A 26,210-nucleotide genomic window follows, 5' to 3' on the forward strand; every position below is an offset into this window, starting at 1 on the left:
TCCGCTGGTCCAGTCTCTCACGGTCGTCGCCATATTGCGACGAGCTTTACACGCCGTCAAACCGCGACGTGCCCCCCACCCCTGTGGACGGCCACACACCGACTCCGACGACTCCGACGACTCCGACTTGGACTCGGCAATGGACTGAAAACGGAGCGAGCGGAGACACCATCGCTGCTATCACGCCGCCGCCGCCTACACGTCGTCACGGTTTACGGACGGATTGCCGTCGGCACGGACGCCGCCGCACACCGAGAGAGGTGCACAGCGCACGTCCTGCAGGGACGGACCCATTTAGTAGTTAGTGGTTTTGGTGTTCGCGAGGACCGTGCGCGCGCGGTTCGTCATTGAGACACAGTTCCGCGGTGGTGCGTGTGTGTGTGTGTGCGGATCGGATAGGGCGATACGACGTGCGTACACACTTTAGAGTCACAACCTACCGCTATATATTATTATATATATATATATACAGTCACACGGGACCGCCGACCCCTCGGGAGAAGAGGAGTCCATCGCGACGCGGAAGAAGCGAGCGGCTCAGCCGACGACGCCGCACACGACTTTTGAAAATCGGACACGACAACGCGGGTAAGTCATCATCCCGACGACGGCGATTGCCGTGATGTATAGTCATCGTGTGTACGTATATATAATACTGCGACGTGGTGTATGCCTATGTGTGTGTGTGTGTGTGTGTGTGTGTGTGTGTGATGGTCGTTTTGGAGGCGCGTGCTGACGCGCGTGTTTACTCACGAATATAATATTATGTATAGTCGCGGAGTATGACCCATTTACCGCTTTCCTCGTCGCCCGACCACGACGACGAAACCACGCGAGACGCGTGGAGGGGCGAGCAGTGAACGACGAAATCTATTGATTTTTCACGAGTGCATTGAGAGTGGTATACGATATATAATAAACGAGAAAAACGGAATAGTTTCCCTCTTGTTAACAAATACTATGCGTATAACGATATATGTAACCTACTGTTACATTACTTCTTATTAATATTGTTGTCGTGTAATATCGTCCAGTTGACACAACCATGACCGCCGATGCCGTAGCGCCACGCCACGCTAGAGTAAGGCACACCCCTAGAATGTAGGTCACGCACGGGGTCAAACGCGCTATAAAGTTTGGTGGTGGTATAGCGCGTAGGTGGCGGTGGATATGATGCGTAAGTGGCAAGGGTGGAAAAGTGGTTGTATACGTGTACACGAGGAGCGTTTGAATCTGTGTTGGTGGTAGTGATCAGAACGTTTCCGCGTCAAAACACAATAACCATAATATACATGTGTAGGTAATTAATATCAGTTGCGTGTATCGAGTTTTTATGTCATCATTTTTGTTGAAACGATGAAATTCGCATAACCTAAATGGGCGACGATAATGATTATGATATATGTACACGTTATACCACATGTTGAAACGTATATATATATTTTTTTTGTACCGTTAATTCTTCATTTATTAGCTTAAATTTTATATGGTAATCTGTTAATTTGGACTAAGCTTATTCGCTAATAATGAGGATCCTAACTCTATGGTAATCTGGCCCATTATGATATTTGTGATTTTACATCTGTACTATTATTTTATTTGGCGCTACAAAATCCAAACGCATTAGGTGATAATTTTCTATTTTGACCATATCCACTTTTATTACAAATAATATATTCTTACCTACTTTAAGAGTACACACACACACACACATACTATATTCAATGATTTCAACTATCTGTTTTCGTATTTTTCTAATTGCATACCATTAAGTTTTATTTAGTATTACCATTAAAGTAAAAATACTAACAATTGCTCCACCAAAAATGATTACACTTGACCATAATATACTTAATAGTATAATTATATTTACAATAGTAATGAAAGAAAATGTGTCAATGAAAAAACCTTATTACTATTGGGTATCCCCAAAATTTAGTTAGAAAATCAGTCTTTTTAACCCCTTCTAACGCTTTCTACCAGTGATTTTAACACTGGTATAACACTATAACACTTAAACTGGTTTAAAAGTTAAGGTGCTCACAAATTGAATGAAATTTGATATTAAAATCTACGCTGCTCTTATGGAAGAAGCCTAGTCACAACTCATGCCTATACAATACATGTACAATGTACATAAACAGAAATTGCTTTAAACGTTTGTCGTACTGGATGTTTTTACGAAGAGGCAAGACGAGTTTTATTTTGATATACTATAAAGAAACCAGTACTTAGGTACCTAACTATAAAAACTTAAACTCTGCGGTACAATGTTTTTGTTTAACCTCCACTCAAATTATATTAATCCTCTCCGCCAACACGTTACAAAATATGTGTGTCACAATATAATAATAATGATATGTGGATTATGGTCGTCGCTAATATGGACGTGCCACATAGTCAGTAGCGATAGCTGTTGGGCATAAAATACTATATATACATTATATATACCCGCCCGTGTAGTGTATATGTATAATATATTATTGTGATGTTCGCTTTTTTCGCTTTTTTTTTTTGTTTGTTGTCGCCGCGACTCGGCCGCGTGTGTGCAAAACACAAAATGTCGATCGATCGGCCGTCGTCGCCGTCGTCGTCGCTACCGCCGCCGACGCTGCCGCCTCTGCCATTGCTACAATATACCGAGTGAAGTGTTGTTCCAGACGGTGTCGGTATTGCTGTGCCGCCGCGGTCGGTTATTATCATATTATTACATTAGTCGCATTAGATGCTGTGAAATACAACTATAAATTGTTTTGCCGTTATAACATAATTATAGTAGTTAAAATATAATATAAACGTAATAATACTAATAATAACATGACATTAAAGTCATACTTAAACTAACCAATTAATAACTTTACCTGCAAAATATATAAATAATTATATAGTGATAAGCTTCGCGCTGCGTGTATTCGATTTTTTGCTGACAGAAACCGACCGGATGAGCGAGCGACGAAGAATTTAAGAAATATAAAGGTAAACGCGCGAATCCAATGAACTGTGGGGTTTTTCGTCTTTTTTGACGGTTTGCGCCTTTTAAGTACAGTCAGTGGCGTATTTACATAGCAAGATATATCTCCCCTTTACCCCTCTTTTTTTAGCTATTTTTATATAGTTATAGTTATATTTTTTCCATTTATCTCTTTATCAATAGTTAATAAAATCCTAAGACGTTTTGTATCGAACATTTTAGTTATATCTCCCCCTTAAACAAATCCTAAATACGCCACTGAGTAAGTACAGACGTACAGTAATACATAATATATACTACATAGATTATTATACTTAGACGACTGTTTGTATGAGTGTATTGCGATAACACTATCTATTAATAAACCTAACCTCACTATATTTACCTAACCTAACGGAAGTCCGCGATTATTGGCAATATGTATGATATATACCCAGGGATAGATGGGAATTTTAAACTTGCCTGGGAAAATTAATATCTAGCGAACAACTACCAAGCACAAATTTAAGGAGAATATATTCGTATTATAGACGTAAAGACAACAAATGAGGCAAATGATAATAGGCCACAATTTTACTATACGCATTTATCATAATAGTTATATTCAAATATAAGTCCTCTTTACTCAAACTACTGTTATAATATTCATTAAATTACACGGCCATCAATTAGTGCCATAGTATGTTTATTACAGTATTATGGTATTCTTCTATTATAATATAAATAAAACTCAGTTTTATTATGTAGATACCTTTATATCAAAACCGCCATACTACATACAAATGTATTATTATTTAATAGTTATTAGGTACATAATTCATTACCTACAGTACTCATGGATTGGTGTATTTACATATATTTTCTATTCAAAATGTAATTTAATTTGTAATCATTTCATTATACATAATATAAAAACAAATACATATTGTTACATAAATGCGCTCATTCTAAGCGTTTGCGCATATTTTATAATATCTTTTAAATACTTTTATAGCATTTTGTTCATGAATTAAGAAAAAAAAATCCGAAAATATTTGAATTAATATTAATAAATTAAAAACGTACAAAAAGTATGATCCGGTCGTTATACCCACTATACAATACTTACATACATATTTAATGCACTCGAAAAACAATTTTTTGCTTACGTTGCTCACTTGAATGATTATGCTGGAAAAATGTCCACACTCACTCATATAAAATTTACCTTCTTTTCTTGCTGTATTTTATCATCTTCTCCACAACTACTGGACAATTTATAAGCTAACCTTTAAAGATACCATATTATATTCATATATCAATCTGTGAAGAGGAGTTGCATCATGTAACTTTTTGATAATTTTTTTATTCGTCCCTTTTTCAGGATCTTTTATTTTTTAAAACCGATTAAAATAAATCAATTTCATAATCCAATAGGTATCTAAAATAGATTAAATACATTAATGTTGATTATTATGGTAATTTTTTATATTTTTGCATATTTGTAGCTTACATTTTAATCCTTAAACTCCCCTACCTAAATACTTATTCATGCATATTATAAAAAAAAATCAGTTTTAATATTTTATTAGAACATTACATTTTTGAGTAAGTAGATAATGTAGGTATGCACATATTTTATTGTATTTTAATTAAGTCTCCAGCTCTGCTTTAATAAGATATTATAATATAATGTTCGACAAACGTTGTTGAAAATCGTTTTTTTTTTTATGAAATTTGAAGTCAACGGACATTAAATAATACGTGGAGTTGTAGATTTACAAAATGTAATTATATTTCAAATCCATGCATACGGTATATACACAATTATGAAACCTAAACCTACGGACTACGGTAATTAAATCTGAGTACTGATGCAGAGAATCGACTAATCGAAAATTAAATGTACGTCAGATTATAGTATAATCTAAAATTAGGCTGTACAAAATCAATCTAAAATAATGTAAGGTACCTATGCAATTTATCGAGGCAAGATAAACGATCGTGCATGGTTTGACATACGATCGCGAGATACTATAAACAGAGTCGACTTAGAGACAGTAGAATCTATTTCCTTGCAAAAATCACCCCCCACCGTATTTAAAAGCCACGTTGTCAGTCAACTATAACAAATTATTTGTCGTTCGTTTTATTTTCAAAATAATTATTAATAACATACTAATTGTAGTGTTCTTTTAGTTGTATTATAAAACTAATAAATTAGTCTTAGTTTTAGTTTATAATTGGCTATTGAATGAATGGTTTTCATTGAATCGTCCAAGATTCATGGATGGGCCTAAGTAACGTCTCAACACGATACTGAATAAGAAAACAAAAACATTTTTCACAAAGTCCGGAAATTCACCAAACCCGGCCCTGATACTAAGTACACTATTACGAGAACAACACACACACACGCCTATAATATTATATATATATATATATATATATATAGTGTAAGTATAAGTAAACACGATTCAAACAAATTGGTCGTGCAAACTGTTTGTTTTCCGAAGACGAAATGGCTACACCGCTACACCGCGGTACTTATGCGGGTTTCTCGTTGTTGACACTACGTGATGTTTAAATACTGTAACCACGAGGCATAATATATATATATATATATATATATATATATATATATATATATATAGGTATATAATATTACAGTACACTTTAGGTATAACAATAATAATTTAGTGTTCTGGCGTGACGTATCTATACACAGCTATAATAATTTATATTTTATAAGCCCTCTAATATTGTACGCATACCGCGTTGTATAAAATCGGAGCAGTGTCTATACCTAGGTAGTATTGTAGTAACGTATTAGATATTATATTGTATACAGTCTTGTTAAGTATTCGAATACATGTGTTTAAATACTTTATAAATACTTTTCGACCAATGTATTTTTTAAATACTTAAAATTACTTTTTATTTGTATCTTTATTCTAGAATACTAAATACCTTTTTTAATTCTATTGTTCCACTTCAAATTCTAATTACCAATATTTAAAAAATGTCGGACCACCCCAAATTTTTTTTTTTCAGTTACGGTCTTGAGACAAATACTGTATAAGCGAACCACGATTAAAGATAAGATCTTATGTTTAATCGTGAAGTGAACTTATCTAATATCTTGTACCGATTAAAGTATTATATTTATTAACTCAACCATTAGTAAATAAGTTTAAATACCTATCTATTTGCAAATAATGTTAATTATAAAATATTAATTATTAATAAAAATAAATATTTGAATATAATATAATTTATTGAACTAAAAAAAAGTATTTGTTTAAGTATTTTGAATACTTATAAAAGTATTTTTATTTATATTCAAATACTTTTAAAAGAATGTATTTGAATATGCATTTTAAATACAAATGACACCAAGTATTTAAATACGTATTCTGAATACATTTGAAAAGTATTCTTAACAATACTGATTGTGTATACAACTAAATCCGCATTATACATAGGTATTTAATTGTTAATATATATGAAATCTTATTAATCTAGTGCATTTCTGAAATGTATAATTATTAATTCAGTAAGCAATAATTTAACAACTGACAATAATTTTCAATTATTGTCAAAATATATCACAAACTGCTGGCATACATAGGTACATTAAATAATACGATATTTTTAAAATTTTAAATTATTATTATATAATTTAATGCAACAGCAAAATTTTAATATTATCATACTAGGAAATCATCTTCTCAGAATTCGAAATACATAATATAATATTATATTGACAATTATTGAGTACTGATATATATAATATATTTCTAATTATTATATAATTATATACTTTTTTTTTATTGAAATATCAATTTCAATATATAGGTTTTTCTATTTATTTTAAGATTGATTGTAGTAATTGGCATATTATTAGCATAATAAAAAAATAAAATTAATTATTTAATTTGAGAAATAAGAAAATACTGAATAAAAAACCGAGGGAATCCATAAAAGAAAGCACTAATTTAATGATGTTTCACGAAGAATGAGGAGTACATTAAAATTCAAAAATACCAGTACCTAACTAGTTCAGTAATTCGTAGAGTACGAATACGACGACACATGATCAAATAAACACAAGCCAATGTTATTACTGATTTATTATTCCGATGAAAATGTGACGTTTAATATTTAATTATATGGTATGAACAAAAATCGGTATAATACAAAAATACGCAATTACCATTTTATCGGCTGGTTGCAATCAAAATATTATGAATTACACGCATGGCGTACACGAAATTTAAAATGACATTAAACATGTTCACCCCTTTAAATGGACACGCGTATCCTTACTCTTTATATGCCACTAATAGTTTACAATGTTATATAAACGTGGATAGCTGCCAAATCAGCTATAATAAGTTGCATTATAATAAGTACCTAAACAACATATTTCAGAGATTTCCGTTTAAATCAATCACCAATCACCGATATTTGGATAGACTATGTATTACATGATAATAAATTAAAAAATTTGATAAATTTTTTTTCACACTATACGAAAATGTCTATAGTACCAGAATAATGCAGATTGTACGTGCTGACATATATATAAATACCAGCTCGATAAAAGGATCTGAAGCCGAAAGGGCACTCATCGAAGCGAGAGTATACCACATAATATATAGAATACATATAGGTTTATAAAACAATGGGATTTCACATCGCCTGCTACAACAAGAGGGTCCAAGTGTGATATTCACCATGCGGTATGAGAACAACACACACACACTGATTCTATCACACTTCAAACCATACCATCCCCTTAAAAAACACGCATCAAATTTAGTATTTACTTGTGTGTTACAGCGATATGGCGTATTTCGTGACTAATTGGTAGCCCCTTCGGCACTGAGAGTATATGTGAGAATATGTACAGCAAAATTAGATATAATTAAAACGTCAGATTATAATTATTATTCATCTCTCTATATAGGTACCTATAATAATATTATTCGATGGCGATAATATATTTTATACAAATTTCGATTTATGCCACGGAGGGTAGTGCAGACGTCAAATACAAGATACTCGCCTTAGGGTTCCAATAGACTGTTCATATTATAATATTACTCGATTCGTTCGTTTATGAAAGCGAATAATATGTGCACATGGCCGGTGGCGGCATCGTCGTTTCCTAGCCCGTTTTCTTGACTGAACGATTACTGCGGCCCTGGGCGTGGTATTGCACGTGCGCGCGCGTCTACATCAGCAATGCTGCAGATGGGAGTTTAATTGAAAAATCGACCGAGAAAATCGCCGTTATAATATTATTATATATATATTAGATGCAGAGAACGAAAGTGCGTGCGTCGATTTGCGCGTTTCTGTGTTAGGAGGAAAAAAAAGGGATAGAAATTACGGAGACGTAAGTCCTCATTGCTCACTGGCAACGTGACATATCGTTTATATAGGTATAGTAGGTACATAATCTCTATAATATAATAGAAATATCCGTATCTACAGCTGTCCTATACATCTTTAGACAACTGGTTTTTAAACGGTACTAATCCTAATTTGTCATAAGAGGTATTTTGAAAACTCAAATCTTTCATTTTTAAATCCTACATAACCGATGACATTAAATCAAATTAACAAGATTTAAATCTCAGATGATCTAAAAATTAATGATTTAAAACATCTTAGTCTATAGGTATTCGGTGAAAAAAAAATCGTTACCACCGAAAATAACCGGGCGAATTACGCGCACTTGAATGACACAATCAATACTTTCCACCACCCAAACAGCTACTTATTGCTATTTAATACGAATTTAAACATGGGAGCCAAGAGGTATATGATGGTGATATTTTTTTTTACCAATAAAATTAGGTTTTAGTGAAGTTTTTTTGCTGCGTATAGCATGTGTACAATAATAACGATAATACTCGTATTAATCATGTAATATCGTGTAATATAGTCGTCGGCACTATATGATAACAAATATATATATAATAGGAAATCGAACGGATTTTTTTTTAATATCTCGACGAAGGCGTCTTTTAATATACATTGCCATTTAACATTTTATTTTTTTATTGTGATGTCTGTCATAGGAAAAACAGTGCAGTTGAAAAAAATCGACGACCACGCGAAATGCGATACGCTATAATATATATATATGCTGTGTAAACGAAATGCGAAATGGACAGTTATTATTGTTTTATCATTATTATATAAAATCCGACAGAACTTCGACATGCTATTATTATTGTATAATAAACCGTATAACAATAATATTTTCCACAAATTAAATTATGCGTACGGTATCGTATTTTTCTCCAATATCGTTATACGATATAGTCAATATTATTAGGATCGTTACGAGAAGCAACCAAATACTTACTGAACTAATGTACAATATCGAATTTCAAACAATCAATAATTTTTAATAATACCCTGCATTATTATTATTATTATTGCGCACGCATATGATTATTATTATTATTATTATTTAAAAAAAACTAAATATTTTACTATTTACTGCGTCGATTGATATTTAGGTGAATCGTCGGAGATTAAACAGGAAATCAAGTATTATTTTTACATGACGATTCTGAAAGACAGGTCTCTTTTTTCACTAAACCCCCGTCAACAATAAAATAAAATAATATAATTGATACCACCTGTACGGTATTATCGATTTGTTTTACAATTATGTCGGTACAATTCGATAATACACAGAGTGATTCACCAAGCATGTTCAACCTCATTTTTTTCTTAAGTACCTAATAAGTTTATAATTCTGAAACTTTGGAATTAAGGATCATATTTTCAAATTATAATTGTATATTTTTTATCATATTAAGGAGTGTCCTATGATAATACAAACTTATTTTTCTCAAATGAGTACCAACCTTTATTGCTGTATATTATAAAGCAAACATTTTTTTTGTCGACATTTTGACTGTAATATAATCTAGTACTTGATATGCTTAAACAACATATTTTATAAAATATAAAATGTCAACAGTTTTGTATTAATTATTTTAATTTTAACATATCAGCATACCCACAATATTTTTCTTATTGATTATCCTTAGTACACAACTAAATAACTCAAAAACTATACGTTCGAATTTCGATTTAGATACATTAACATGTTTATAATAATCAATTACTTAACAATTTTCAGAAAAAAAGGTGATTCCCGTTTATAAAAAAAAAATGATAGTATTGCCACAGGACACAATGGTATTAAACAAATTTAAGTATTCAAAACTATATACCTTAAATATATTATAAATTCAATTTTCAAAAATCAGAATTTCGATACATTTTTTATTAAACGAAAAAATGGGGCAAGTATGCTGTGAACATATTGTGAACTTTATACATATTTATAATATGCAACTATACTTTACTTGTTCAACAATCTCATTACTCAAGGTTTCTTTTCGTTATTTTACTCGACAACGCTCCTGGACGTACAAACGAATAGTTTTATATATATTCCTGTATAGTGAGCACACAATTTAATCGACTTAAGATCCCACACAACGTTAATAATTCATGATCACTTTGTATTCTCATACATAATTTATATATAATATATATTACCTACCTTAATCGTTTGACAGTAAAAAATCTTTTCAAATAAATATTATTTTTTTACTTTCTTGCTAAAAATCAATTTTTCAACTTACTTTAATAGTAATGCAAAACACGATTAAATAAACTGTAAAACTGTAATAAGTGAATTTGATTAGTTTATGTATATTTAATGAACTTACGTTATACTTTAAATTAAACTCCAAGCATCAAATTCAAAACGCAAACAAACTTCTGAATTACATAGTTACATAATTATATGATTTTTTTTTGTATTTAAGTAAATATTTAAAAATATAGCATCATGAAATTACGATGGAATCGATGGATAATTGATAATATAAGTAATTGTTTCCATTATAATAATTAGAAAAATTAAAATGTATAAAATATAATGTAATTTTACTTCCATAACTAAATAAATAATGTTACGATTACCTTTTAATTTAATATTTTTTCTTTGCTCAACCCTCAATTGGTTATAAAATCGAGTTAAACATGGTAAAATGATGTGAGAGATGAGGATGATGAAGGGGTAAATTATAGTAGGTATACTTTCTCTAATGGAGTGTTTCTAAGACATCAATAGAAAAAAATGTATATATATATAGGTAAACAACAAATTATTCTCTTACTTTGATTGCTTTAAATAAAATGTTTAAATTGGCACTTATAAAATTATTAGGTACTAACAAGCACTGAGTATATTTCCTTAAATTGAATTTACTCAAACTAATTCTTTAACGTCCATATTACTCGATGATGTGCATTAACAACACATAAGTATTTACGAGCTCTACATATATACTACTTTTTTTTTAATAACACTTAAGTCAAACAACCGTTAATCCATGTTTTATTATTGTACGATAACATTGTAATTTAATATATTACTTTGTTTGGGAAATTTTCTAATATTTTCTTAAAACTGTATAACTTAACAAGTTTTCCTAGAAGTTAACTGAAAAATAATTTTACTTCTATGATTTTCCCCTCTCTATTTTATATTTTAATATTTTTTATAACATGCTTGAGGAATTTCAAAGTAATTTGATATTGTCAATATCAAATTGCAGTGCAATTTAGGAATTCAATTCAATAATTTCAAAATATGGTTTAAAAATCGAAATTCATTAGTTTTAATAATGCTTGTTATTTTCGGATCCTAACCATCTATTCACTCTCCCACGTACCAATATATATATAATGATGTAATAGTCACATAGTAAATTAAAAATTAAAGTCAATTAATTTTATTTATTAAAGTACAAATTGGCGATATCATTTTTATTGTAATAGGTCACTTAATTGAATCCAAATAATTGATGATATTATGTCTATACATTATAACTTTTATCAAACCATATTTCATTTGATTAGGTTGTATTATATTCATCTAAGGGATACAATATGAGAACAATCTTCTCTCAGTTCACAGTTAAACATATAAATAAAAAGAGATTATATATTATAATATATGCTTTATACTATACACACTAATTGGTACGATGTATATTATATATATTGTATAAAATCATAACAATGGGTTCACTAGTAAATATGTTTTCCGTTAAAATATTGAAATAATCCAACAATTTTTCAAACAAATGGAACCGTGACTTTTATTCAACAATTGCTACATAATAAATTGTCATATATATATTATAATGATATACATGGTATGCAAAAAAACTTTTTTTAATTAAATATTATGACATAAACATATTCGATATTATAAGCCTGCGTGTATCCGGGATCAATTTTTGAAAGAGAGCTATAGGGGAATGTTACAGTATTTTTATTACGAAATAATGCCATATTTTTGGGGGGAATAATAACAAATTAAAATATGATTTTAAACCTTTTTTGTATAGTACAAAATACAAAATTATATATATACAATAGAATTGAGGGAGAGATCATAATAACACCATTTCATAGATAAATGATACACTAGTGATTATCATCCATCGTATAACATATTATAACAAATCTAAATTAATTTTTTTTACTAATACAAACATTATGTAGCAAACAAAAAAACTTTTCTAAAATTGAGAACCTATGCATAATGCTTGATAATTGATATAACTGTATTTATTTAATATCCAAACACAACATACAAATATAAGTATAATATAGTCAATAACTTAAGTTTTATAAATTTTTATATCGCCCTTTATCCGAGAAACGTATAAAATTGCATAACTTGACCTTGAAGACGAGATATGCAGTGCAAATAAAATTAATTGTCACCACCAGTAATGGAAATCGAGCGTGTCTTTCAAGTAATTACCCCGACCGTTCGAGTGGACTTAATTCATACAGCGTAATAATTACCATACTGCGTATACAATATACACATAACGTACCTATTTATAACATTCGGTCATGTGTAATATTACAATAGCATTACAAAGTAATGTTTTTGAAAGGATTTTTTTCAGTCGCAAAAATGCCATAGTTACTAAATTTTTCTCTATTATAATTATTCTACTATATATTTATACACAAAAATTAAATATAAATACTCAAATATCAAAATTATTACAGTACAATAATATAGCTGCACATAACAAGTTATAATAAATGTGCGTAATATGCATAATACAATTTAAATGTATCATATAAACTTCGATTTTCTAGATATAAAAAAAGTTAAAATTCTGTAAATTATAATAGAATTAGCCAAGAAAGTGAGCAACTGTTATCTACTATTTTTACCATTGAGAGTAATAATAAATTGAAAAACGATGATGTACACAGCTCGGTTTACATAAAAATTGTCTAGGCCCATTAGATTTTCATACGACAAACATTTTACCAAAGCTATTTTGGTGTGTTAATCATGTTTTTTGATGTATACCGAATCATTAATGATCAATAAATAATAACTTTACATTATTGTTGTTTATTTTAGGTTATATGTTAATATAGTATATCTGTTTAAACTAGGATAAAGTATCGATTGAAGTAGAGAATCGATTGGAAAAGTTTTTCCAGAAAAATCCCAAAAGATGAATAGTAAACCCAAACGATATTGAACTAACTTACAAATTATAACTTATAAGTATATTATTTGTCTTAAAATATATTAATTCTTACTGATAAAATTGGTTAACTAGTCTATAATTCTATAAAAACTTTAAAAGCCCGATGGACTTGTATGTTTATTACATTTTTTATAAGTTTAAAAGATAAATAAATTGTTTCTGGTAGTATTTGAGAAGGGCGTGGGGATTAAAGCTCTACAGGTACAAAATTTTCGATATTTTAAGCGCTAACATAAAATCACTATACTACTATTAACCAATATACATGTTTAACTTCATTTAAGTTTTAAGGTAATTTTATAAAGAACATTTTTCGGGGTTTCGTCAAATCATGATTTACATAATACAAATTTATATTAAGACAATTACACCATGTCACCGTATAACCTACATGCGTATTATATCAAAAGTTCAAAGTGTACTAATTAAAATAATGTATTTTCAAAACTCACGTAAATTTTAATACACTAATATATTTTACTTAATATAGACACTATCGTTTTGAAAAATAATAAAGTATTTTAAACTATTAATGATAGAAAATCTTTCACGTGAAATTTTAATGTTTTTCTGCCCTGAATTTTGTGAGCAAAACTACTATAACGTTTTGAAAAAATATATAATTATTTATAATACGAGTATATTTGATGAAGATGGTAGATACCGATGTGTTTGTATTTTATTCACACATTATGGTTGATCAAGAGTGTTTCATGAATATATTATATAAAACGTATAAAATCGTATCACAATGGGTAATACGAATAAACTTAATAAAAATTAATGATTTTATTTTAATATTATTATAATACGTAGTAGGTTATGGTTTTGCTGATTATGAATATAAATTAAACATTATAACGAAGACTGCACGTGACTTAATACCATGTCAAACTATAGCTGGGTATGCGTATTTTAACGACAAATATGAAAAACTAAATACATGGCTGTACCGAATTTTCTCCTTACGTATGCCGCGATCGATTCTTGAGAACAGCGCATCGTTTATAAAATGTCAAACTATACACTTCTTCGTGAGACACGTGTACCATTAGGCACACTTGTTTATTGAGCGTTTGGAAGGAATGTTGCACCACGACCTATTTTCATAAGTTATTGATTAATTGCTAAATATTTCGAAAGTTCCCGAAATATATGGTTGCCACATCGTTGTAGCCCTCAATACTTAATGTTCAACTTTTCGGCTTCTACCATCGATCGCCGAAATAGTAATACGTCTATAATATATTCCATAAACGATAATGCATGTTGGTGGATCCATTATTTTATATAATATTTATCATCAGATGATCGCTGATATTGTATTTATGAAATTATTGATAATTTTATTTCTTAAAAATTGTGCACTTGTGCAAAATACCACTGATTATTCTATACAATAATATGATATTCTTCTTTAAAACTATATTTAAAAAATTTAGAACTGTATTGGTACGTAAATATTTCCTACAGCAAATGTAAGATAATAATTTATCAATCTTCAAAAATATTGACACTCATTGAATTATCCTTAAATAAGATATTGACAAGTACAATATATATCTTAAATAATTGCGTAACCAATTATTTAATACGTATGAAAAAAAATGTTTTATATTTTATTACTGATAGGTTAAAATAAAACCAACGTTTTTTCGCAAACACTTTTTAGAGTAGAAAAAGAACTGACGCCGTAAGATTTAGTGGGATTTCCAAGGAAACCTAATATACATCTTGGTAAATATTGCGTTCAGGCCTTTGCGCCCCGTTCCAAAAATAAAATACAGCTCTATAAATCCCCTACTAACGATGACACGAGATATATTATACAAACTGTCGTCGTCTTTACGAACGAATAATATTTATAATATTGTCGTCGGCGGTAGTCACTACTTCTGTGAAGGGCGTGTTTGCAAAACGTGTAATACTCAGTGCGCTTGCGGATGACGTCAAGGTTTAAAATACACCACCACCGGTCAGGATTTTTATCAATGGAGGTAAAACTACGAGAGAGATAGATGGATAGAGAGTGAAAAAGAGAATAACCAAGAGAGCGAAATAGCAAGCCACCCGCTCCACCGTCACCACTTTCCGACCATCAATCCGTCGTCGCCGTGGCAACACACACTCGAGCTAGAGAGTACGTGCCGGTTGCGTGTCTGCTTATTATCGTACTGTTAAAAATGAATATTTGACTTTAAAATATGAAATTAAATTATTGTGATTATGATTATTCTTCGAACTACTTATGTATTACGTCTTACGTGTATTGGGCGTAATAGATAGGTTTTAGTGGCGTAAATATTGAAAAAAAAATTTGGTTAACCTAATATTTTCAATAAATACAAAAAAAACAAACAGACACGTTTTAACACTAAATAGCACTTACTTATTTGATAATATGATAATAGTATAGTGTTTGTTCAGTGGTTTTAAGTATCAAGCATGAAAATTGAACTAGACACTGGGGTAGACTATATGACTCAAATTAGCCCCCTAACCACTGATATCTATTTACTATTATTTTATTTATTAATTGTTTATAAGGAACCTAAAGCTCTATAACATATATTTTTCCGGATCCATGAAACTAAATTATTTAAAAGCGTTGCAAATTCACAAATATCAGACACACAATAGATATGTATGTATAGTGTATCAATTAAAGTTGATTTGAAAGTTATTTTTCAAAGCATCCTCTATAAGCACATAAATATTCTTTTGTATCTAAGCTCAGCACCAACAGCAGGCTACGGACCACTATCGCACAGGAGATCAATTGACAGATCCTAAGATTTCACAATTCCTTCCCCTCTTTTATACCAAGTATACATTGCACACATATATTCGCTATAATAAAAATATGTTTGTAATATTATACTGAACGGGTATGGTAATGCAGCGATTCTCAAATTATGTGAATTTGTGCATAAATTATAATATTTATAATGTGTAGGTAATACATAAGCTTCATGCAATTGAAAAATATTAATGCCAACTAAGCCTCTATCTATCTATTATAATTTTATGACTTGTATGCTTTCTCTCTCTCTCCCGAGCATTGTTGTATTCATACTGCAGTCCGTAAATTACGCGCACGCACTTTGGTACTCCCTGCCACGGGTATATAATATTATACAACGAGGTTTATCGATTTCGACCCACCACGCCAAACGACGACAAGCACGCACTTTACACTCACGTAGGTACCTATACATTATATATAAACGGTTTGTATATAATGTAGCAGTATGCCCGCGTGTATACAATTATACATAATATTAGGTAGGTATAAAATATATATGTACTAACTAAAAACGGCAAAAAAAACGATAGTAGCTGCATAATATATGAACGCGCGTCCCGATAGAATATTCGTGTACATATTTCATAGAAGAAAAGAGTTTCTCTAACCCTTGCAGTAAATCCCCCGCCCGTTTGGATCTAATTGGCGTTTATACGGACGATTTTTCAACGTCACCCGGAAACGTCCCTATCTCTACACAATACACATGTATAGGACTTTATTAATCTTCCGGACATCCGCCTCAGACGTAATTTATGCAAGTGTGCCTACAATGTACTATCACAGGTAATATTATACTTAGCCACGTTTCAATAGATATATTGTTACGTGCATATCGCCTGAAACATGTACTGAATCAAAGATCTGATTAAAATCGTCACATTTTTTTAAAATCCGTAACACATATTTAGTGTGTAGGTGACATCCAAGAGAATAACGTAATGTACAGTAAATCTACACGAAAATAACAATAAAAATAGAATAAGTATATGTAAATATCGGTCGTTAAAATTGATTTACATAATTCTTAGTTATATATGATATACTAATACATTAATACTAATAAAATATTGATAATAATTGTAATATAACCGACATATATCAAAATAAAAATAACAAATGACTAACATTGCTAAAAGTGAATCGCTGACAACAAAATATTAAACTGTATTACATTTTAACATTATACATATATATGTGTGTTGTGTGTGTGTGTGTGTGTGTGTGTGTGTGACGTGTGTGTATGTGTTTATACACGACAATGCATAATATAATTACTTACTGAAACACATTTAGTGTAGGTACCTATAAAAAATTCAAATATTATAATAGGAATTATAGCAGATAGATACATCATCACAAATTCCTAATATTGATATTGTGTGATATTGTGAGATTGGTTTTAAAATTACGAGCAGACGAGTCCTGACAATGAGAGTTCCGTTTCTGATCCCTTAACAGTGTTATAATGATTTACAATCTTCACACCTCATAATCTGTAGAATTTATATAGTGTTTACTATTATTATAAATTTATAACTATGATGCACACCGGATGATTAAATTTAGTGTAATTTCATTATACATTATATAGGTTATTGTTGTACAATATATTATATATTTATTATTAGAGGTTTACGTAAACCTGGTAAATTTACTGGTCCATTTATGTTTTCCAAAATAATTACTAACGGATCGCTCAAATTTACGCACGACATTACGAAGCTAATATTATATAAAAACACAGCAATTTAATGGAAAGTTTTATGAAACGTGTAATTTTACGAAAGGATACTATTTATATTTATTCAAAACAGTCGTGTATATTATATGATCTGTTTTCTATATAACATTTACTTATATATCTACCTATCATAAATGGGTAAAATCACAATATTATTATTGCTAAACTTATTTTCACACAATATATATTTATCATTTAATTTTGTATTTTTAATTAATACTTATTTATCTATAACATATAGTTAGAAATCTAGGTTGGTATAAAACCAATCTATAAAGTTAAAAACATTCTAGTACTTATAAGAGTCACAGCTGAAGACTTAAGTTTTATATGACTAAATTACTGAAGACAATTTTTTACATATCAAAATCAAAAATTAAGGTGGATACTTTTGTTATCTGCTTGTGTTCCAGAATTTCAATCAACTGCGGCATATCCACATTCATGACTTTTATAATAATTAATAAATTATCGACATTGCCGTGAAAATGTGTCAATTTTATACAATTAGTGTAATTAAAGGAAGATAATGGAATGTATTCATTCAGAAAAGGCAGTTTCGAACTAATAAGCCATATAAATACTATGTTATTTATATAAAAAACGACTTCGTTGTCAAAAACACAATTGTAAAAAGTCAGCAAATACATAATATCAATATAGTTTTAGTCAGACTCTAAATTCGGCACATACGTTACATAATATATTTTATACATAATTTAAAGTCATTTAGGGGTGTGAGAATCTTAGGATTCATTCCTCCGCAAGAAATTTAGGGCTATGCGTGTTAACTGTAATGGTCAATACTAAATGTATTAGTCCATAGTTGAACTGGAATAATAATCGACCGCGAGAAAAAAATGGCCGCAGAAATTTAAACAGTCAAAACACGGTATTATTATGTAATATTATTTTGTTAATTTGTCACGTTATACCCGTCAATCAGGATTGGTAATAGTAATTTGGATTTGCACGCACGTTTTTTTTTTTATTATTGTATTATAGATTTGCATAGCAAATCAAAATAACATCGAAATGACACGGAGATGAATAAAATTGTTAACTGTTAAGTACACATAATAGTAATATACTAATATATCAATGAGAATTAATTCGTCATTTTACTTCCATACTTTATATATATGCCATATATGGTATAGGTATATTATGGTAATCATAATTCATAGGTACACATGTTACATATGTATCGACTGTATCGTTATCTGCAGGGATCAATACATTTCATTGCAACGAAAACTCTTCACCATCATAACTTAATCATATAGTAGGTAGCTGGCAGGTATATATTTTATAATATTAATAATATTATACGCTATGTCATTCATTGTATAGGTATATTTAGTATTCACTAATAAATAATATTCGTATAGTCGTAGGTAAATAGATGGACCTATATAAAATGTATATTGTATTAGTATATAACAGTAATGGTATGTAATAGTATTAGGTAGGTATATTATATGAATGATGAAACAATTATCTCTACACCTTTGCTATTTCCGTGACACATCACATGTGTTAGTATAATACTATAATAGTATCAAATAATGTAATGACAAAGTAAGTACCGACTACGTATATGGGCATAAGGCTCTATTATACAGATTAGGAAGGGCATGTTCAGATGAATGGAAAATAAACTCTCAGATTTCCAAGATCCATCCACTACAATAAATCTCCAAAATCAAATAAATAAGTGTTTAAATTTTAAATTAAACAAACGTTATTGATATAATTTAATATCAACAATAAAAAATATATTCAAACAAAATTCGTTCGATTTTTAAAAATTGTAACTTAGTAGTAGTTAAATTTCTCTAGTTAATATTAATATATTGGTAAAATACTAAAATGATAAAAATAATAATACTATGAGATGACACCATTTCAATATTATACTTAGGTAGATACTAATGCTTCAACTATTGCTTCAAAATAGGTCATACCTACCTATATTACTAGATTATTCATTATGCATACTCTATCTCAAACTATAGAGTATAGAAATTTTTAAATTATATACCTACATTAAAATTTAGTATCTGTAATACATATTATATACTTATTGACTATTTATATCATATTATATTATATTGTTTATTTATAATTTATAAATATATTAAAGATTTATAATACTCTAAAAATCTAAACTAACCACGAAAAATCATCAATTTACCTATTTAATTTTTCTGATTTTTTTTTTTTGATTTTTTTATACATGGTAAATACGGTATACTTATTATTTTATTCCTATGTATGTACAAAATATGCATCAAAACGTAAATTTTAGATACCAAATAGTTAATAATATGGTTATATGAGTTAGGTATACCTTTGAGCTTTGATTTAACATTTTTTTTGTTTATATTTTATTGCAAGATAAAGACATTATTATAATTATTAAATTATTATTATGTAAATATAAAGAATTATAATACCCATACAAGGTAAAATAATCTTCAAAATGCACTTCCCGTTATGGAACTCTAAAAAGTTAGTTATTATTTTAATAATTATCGATTTAAACAGATATATATAGTCATATAGATACGAGCAAACTGAATTATTGACTATTATATTTTAAATGTTCTTTTGTTTAATATATACCTAAATAATATTTGAATAGCTTTATTATTATTTATATAATTATCAAATACGTTTATGCATTTAATTATCAAACCTATTATAATAGGTATAGCCGGTATAGGTACATTACCTACCTAATATATTTAACTAAATATTATAAAATAATAATAAATTATTATTAATACCTGTATATTCATGTATGATTCTATGCCCTATGGTATATTTAAAGTTAACTTTACTACATATCTACATTGCTATCTTACGATAGTTCGATACCACTTATAATACTTAGGTATAACGATTTTATTCTACACTGTACTGTTTGTTGTGTAACCGTTAAAAGGGTCTCAAAAACATGTTTTAGCATGAAGCCGAAATAGCTCAGTTGGGAGAGCGTTAGACTGAAGATCTAAAGGTCCCTGGTTCGATCCCTGGTTTCGGCAATAATTTTTTGTTTTTTTTTTTCATAATTTTTTTTTTATTTTACTAACTGTCAATGATTATAATTATTTTTTTATAAATTAATCTTATTATTTTAGCTCGTATTTATTGTTAACAGATTATGTTTTTAATTCATTTTCATACAATAACATTAACTAATTAGAATAATGTACGTTAAATTTTACTAATAATACTGATATTTTTAAATAATTATAAAATGTAAACATATTGAATCTACATAACTAAGAAACTATTTGTTAAAATTTCGATTTAAATTCAACAATATTTTCAAAAAAAAATCATTAAATTAACAAAAAGGATGGTTTTCATTCGTAAAAAAAAAGTTTGTATCACCAGAAGCACTCTTTAAATAATATAAAAAATTATAAATATGATCTTTAAGTATACTTTAAAATTTCAAAAACAATCATTTAAATAAATTCATTATTACAGTGAAAAATGCAGGGAGCATGCTTGTTAAATTTCGTTAAAATACTATACATAATATTATACTATACATTAATTATTATATAGTTGTATATAAGAATATAAGATACATTAATTAAATAATACTAAATTTGCTCGAAAAATATATTACACCATTTACACCATGTATAATTATTATTAATAACTTTATGCCACCATCATCATTACTTATCGATTAGATTCAACAACAAAGTCTGAGTAAAAAAAAATATGAAATTTTAAAAATATTTGCAAAACTGCCGCTCCTCTTAGCTGTGTTTGAAATTAAATTACTGAGTTATTTATTGGTTCATTATTTTATAAAGTATAGTAAACTCCGTTATACATTATTAAAGTTCAATATGTTCTACAAAATGTCATAAGAATGTCATAGAACTCGTGTATGTAATGAAAGCCATAAATGACGTAACTCTGAAGATTGACAGGTTTTAACCAATAATAAATAACGTACTTATAGAAATGTATAATGTTTATGGTTCACTATTTGTATTTTTCTTTTTTTTATGATTTTACGTGACTTTCAATTTCTTGTTAAATGTTTGTTTATAGAAAATAAAAATTAATTAATTATATAAACGAGTTTCTGTGAATTTTTTTTTTGTTATGTTTATGAAGTTAAATATTTTCTTGATTTCTATAATAGGCGTTGTTTTTTTAATTCATGAAATTATTAATATTTTTTGTGTAGCTCTCTATACTGTATAAACTGTAAAAAATATTCAAAATGTTCTTAAGATAATAGAGATATCTCTTTATTACATTAAAAGTTTTTGTATTTTTGTATCTTTCACATATTATAAGCTGTCGGTTATAATAAAAATAATCTTCTATACTTTTTTATACATAAATCATATCGAATATAAATATTATAAAAGAGAGAGTATAACTGGTATAAGTTATTTCATATTTGACAAAAAAAACTCCGATAAACACTGAGCGTCACAAAGTTTTTATTTATTAAAAGTAAAATATATTTACTACCAATTTGTATTTTGAATATACAATAAGCAGCACATTTGTTGTTAAAATAAATACAAGACATGGTTGTATAAATTAAGGGAGACTCTAGTGTGACTATTTCAGAGTTCAGATATAGTACTCAGGGTTTGGTTTAAATTTTATTTTGCGAAGAAAAGACCATGTGGCCAACTTCTTTTGCGACAACTAGTGATTAAAATTACCCGCCTCCTGCTAATTTGTTTTATTAGAAATAACAGATTTTGTGGGATTGCGAACATTTTTAATAACTAACTAATAGTAACCAGATTTGAGAATAAGTAGGTATTATTTGAATTTTGAGAAGGTGGTAGAGCAGCGCGTGATTATTAATGAACCAAAGATCGTTAGCTCCGAGACGAAAATGTATGGATTAAAATTATTGGAATAATTTAAAGTTTTTTATTTTGTAAATACTCAACGTAGAATGTCATATAGGTCAAATTTAATACGTATTATCATTGTCAAACTGTGTATATATATATCGAATATCGATTATGCCTTGCCACCATCGTCGTAATATCACAATTATTATGAATAACTATAACAATAATAAAATAGATTTTTGTTTTTCGATATATAGTGTATTACTATATATATATTTTAATATATAATATAATATATATATATTATAAGTGTAATCTTTATTATATGGATACTAGTTAAATGTTATTATTACGATAAATTCTTCTTACTTTCTTTTTTCTACAACAGTATTACGTTTCAGGATAAAATATGGCACCCGTTGACAAGTCGACCGATGGATCCGATTCGGCCGACAAATCGGGCACGGCGCCACCATCGATCGGCGAAAATAAGACAATTGGTGGCACATCGGGCCAGGGACTCGACCAGTCAGGCAGGCAGGGCACGCCCGTCCTCGACGGTGCCGGATACGCCGAGACGACAATGAGTTCCAAACTAGAAAATGCAGACGTCTTAAGTGAGTACACAGCAACCTATACGTCGAACACATCCTACACGATACATTCTATAAAAAACCATGCAACCAGCATTTGTGCTGGTATGCAATAAAATAATAATGATAATATAACATTTCTTCTAATGTCTCAGCCGTTATTTTTCATCTCGCATTATTTATATTACTACATTACGACCCCGTCAAATTTCAAAATGTGCGGCTGTTTAAGAAATGTACCAAAAAATGATTTATTGATATTTTCAAAAAGCGCCTGTCGCTTGCACGTATACCGTATACTGCCTTCTATATTATAATTTATTATACTTCCATTCATTCACGATTGGTCCATAAAAAAACTAAACATTATTTTTTAAATAATTGAACTTGTTTTATAGTTATACCTATATAATACACGCACATAATATATAATATTTTTAAAAATGTCGCTAAAGCACATGTCTTGCATTTTGTGACGGATCAATAATCGAAGAAGTCAATTTATACACGACGAACGGCCTTTGCGGAAATTACTATTTTTTATTGCGTATCTTGATATCTTGGTGGATCCTTAAGCCACCTTTATAACCAAGGGAGGGAGATTTTAAGGGTACCATCCTCCACACACGCACAAACACAAACACAAACACCCCCATGACACCGTGGCTATAGTGCGAAATAGACAAAATACATCGCATTGTTAGATAGTAAATTAGACGAAACGAATAGAATATATAAATAGATATGCTATAAAATAACAATATTATATTTAACTAATTTCACTAAAATTGTATTTATGTGCAGAAACTAAACTCTCTGACAAAGATTTGAGGACGCCAAGCATACCATTCATCACGTCCACGCCAAACACTCTGACTCCAACGGATAGTTCAGAAATGCCGCCATGGGCGTCTTGGTCTATAATAATAGGTCAGCAACAATTTTCTGTAAATTAATTACAACAAAATTACATATTTTGTTCAATAACTTTAATAATTTAATTATTTGAACTTATATAATATTATATGTATATAGCGGTAGTATTACTAGCCGTTGGATTTGTGGGCTTTTGCATACACAGATTCTTCAGGAAACGAAGAACAAAAGATGGCAAAAAAGGAAAAGGCGTTGTCGATCTAAAAGCTGTCCAACTATTGGGCTCGGCCTACAAAGAAAAGGTAAGCATTTCTAAACAAATTAAACAGCATAATCCTGATAATCGATTTTTATTTAATCGTCCTATTTTTGGTACTATTGTACAAAATAACCACGTACATTATAGTCTTATATGTTTAATTAACGTTGAACAACAAATTTATTATAATATATTATTATTATTATTATTTGAATAATAAACAAATAAACTATTAATTAATACAGTCTATAGAAAATAATTTAAAAAAATACAAATGTATCGATTTTTAACGCTGTAACTCTATTCAATTATACTCTGAAATACAAAATTAAATCATTCAAACATATATTAAACTATTTATAGAATTCTATAATTAAAGATAGATTAATCTATACAAATGTATAAAAATTCTACTGTTAGCACATAATACAACAGGAGAACTTTAAACTAATTGAAATAAACGAATTTTACATCGTCGGAAGTACAATTTCTGTTGTTTTTCAGATACAACCAGACATGGAAGAATTGGCTGATAATGCGGAAGAAATCGCGGAAGAAGGAGACAGTACGAAGGACGAGAAAAAATTGGGAAGGTTACAGTTCAAGGTATAACTACTCAGTAACAATATATCTATATATCCAACTTTTTTTCTAATTGTGTGGCATGGGAAAAAAAACTATATACGTGTTACAGATGGAATATGATTTCCAAGGAAATACTCTCTCTGTGACTGTGATCCAAGCGGAAGACCTACCGGCCCTGGACATGGGAGGTACTTCGGATCCATACGTGAAAGTTTATTTATTACCGGACAAAAAGAAAAAATTCGAAACTAAAGTGCACAGAAAAACGCTGAATCCTGTCTTTAACGAAACATTCCAGTTCAAAGTACGTATTTTTAATTATTATTATTTTTAACGTTATCAATTATGAGTTTATGACGTATCACGTATGAACGTACTCAAAATCAAATAATAAATACCTAAATAGACATAATCTGTAGAGTAAAATAGTGAAAAGGAAGGGAAGGGGAAGGTGCCCGTTATAATTTTATATATATCGTTTCTCCCGTATCTTGTCTTAAGCTCTATTTTATTGAATACTACAATTAAATACTTTTTTTAAATCGTTATTATTGAGCTTTAATATTATTTTTCTATATTCATTTTTAATTGTATATAATTATTAATTTATCGTTTAATTATTTATATTATAAAGGTAGGTGAACTTTAAATGTTGCTAATTTATGATAATACTAACTTGATATATTTTTACTAATTTAACAATTCCGTACTAGATTCTTAGACTGCTATATAATGTTATCATTCATACATTTATATTATTAGTAAATTATTTAAGGGGTAGAATAATTTCACTTCCTCTCCCATTATATTTGTAACTACAAAAAAAGAATACTCCGCTTTTTACTACTACCCGCTTATAGTAAAAGTGCGCACAGTGTTGTTCGATATATGGCGTACATAT

General features: G+C 29.2%; 1 protein-coding gene and 1 non-coding gene across 5 annotated transcripts in view; both read left to right on the forward strand.

The window, feature by feature from the left end:
• Positions 1 to 26,210, forward strand: part of LOC132928305 (synaptotagmin 1-like) — a 38,020-nt gene continuing 11,810 nt past the window's right edge. The window contains exons 1-6 of one of the 4 annotated variants that reach the window (XM_060992882.1): positions 1 to 588; positions 23,385 to 23,613; positions 24,394 to 24,519; positions 24,625 to 24,767; positions 25,229 to 25,330; positions 25,419 to 25,613. In XM_060992882.1, coding sequence (XP_060848865.1) covers positions 23,406 to 23,613; positions 24,394 to 24,519; positions 24,625 to 24,767; positions 25,229 to 25,330; positions 25,419 to 25,613 — 774 coding nt within the window. In that variant the 5' untranslated portion in view covers positions 1 to 588; positions 23,385 to 23,405. Of the gene's footprint in view, positions 589 to 2,653; positions 2,977 to 23,384; positions 23,614 to 24,393; positions 24,520 to 24,624; positions 24,768 to 25,228; positions 25,331 to 25,418; positions 25,614 to 26,210 lie in introns of those variants that run through there. The other 3 variants (XM_060992883.1, XM_060992879.1, XM_060992880.1) reach the window with 3 other exon arrangements.
• On the forward strand, positions 21,118 to 21,190 carry Trnaf-gaa (transfer RNA phenylalanine (anticodon GAA)). The gene has a single exon. It is a non-coding gene; the product is annotated as a tRNA-Phe (tRNA).

This window comes from Rhopalosiphum padi, chromosome 4 (genome assembly GCF_020882245.1).
Source record: "Rhopalosiphum padi isolate XX-2018 chromosome 4, ASM2088224v1, whole genome shotgun sequence".
NCBI classification, from domain to species: domain Eukaryota; kingdom Metazoa; phylum Arthropoda; class Insecta; order Hemiptera; family Aphididae; genus Rhopalosiphum; species Rhopalosiphum padi.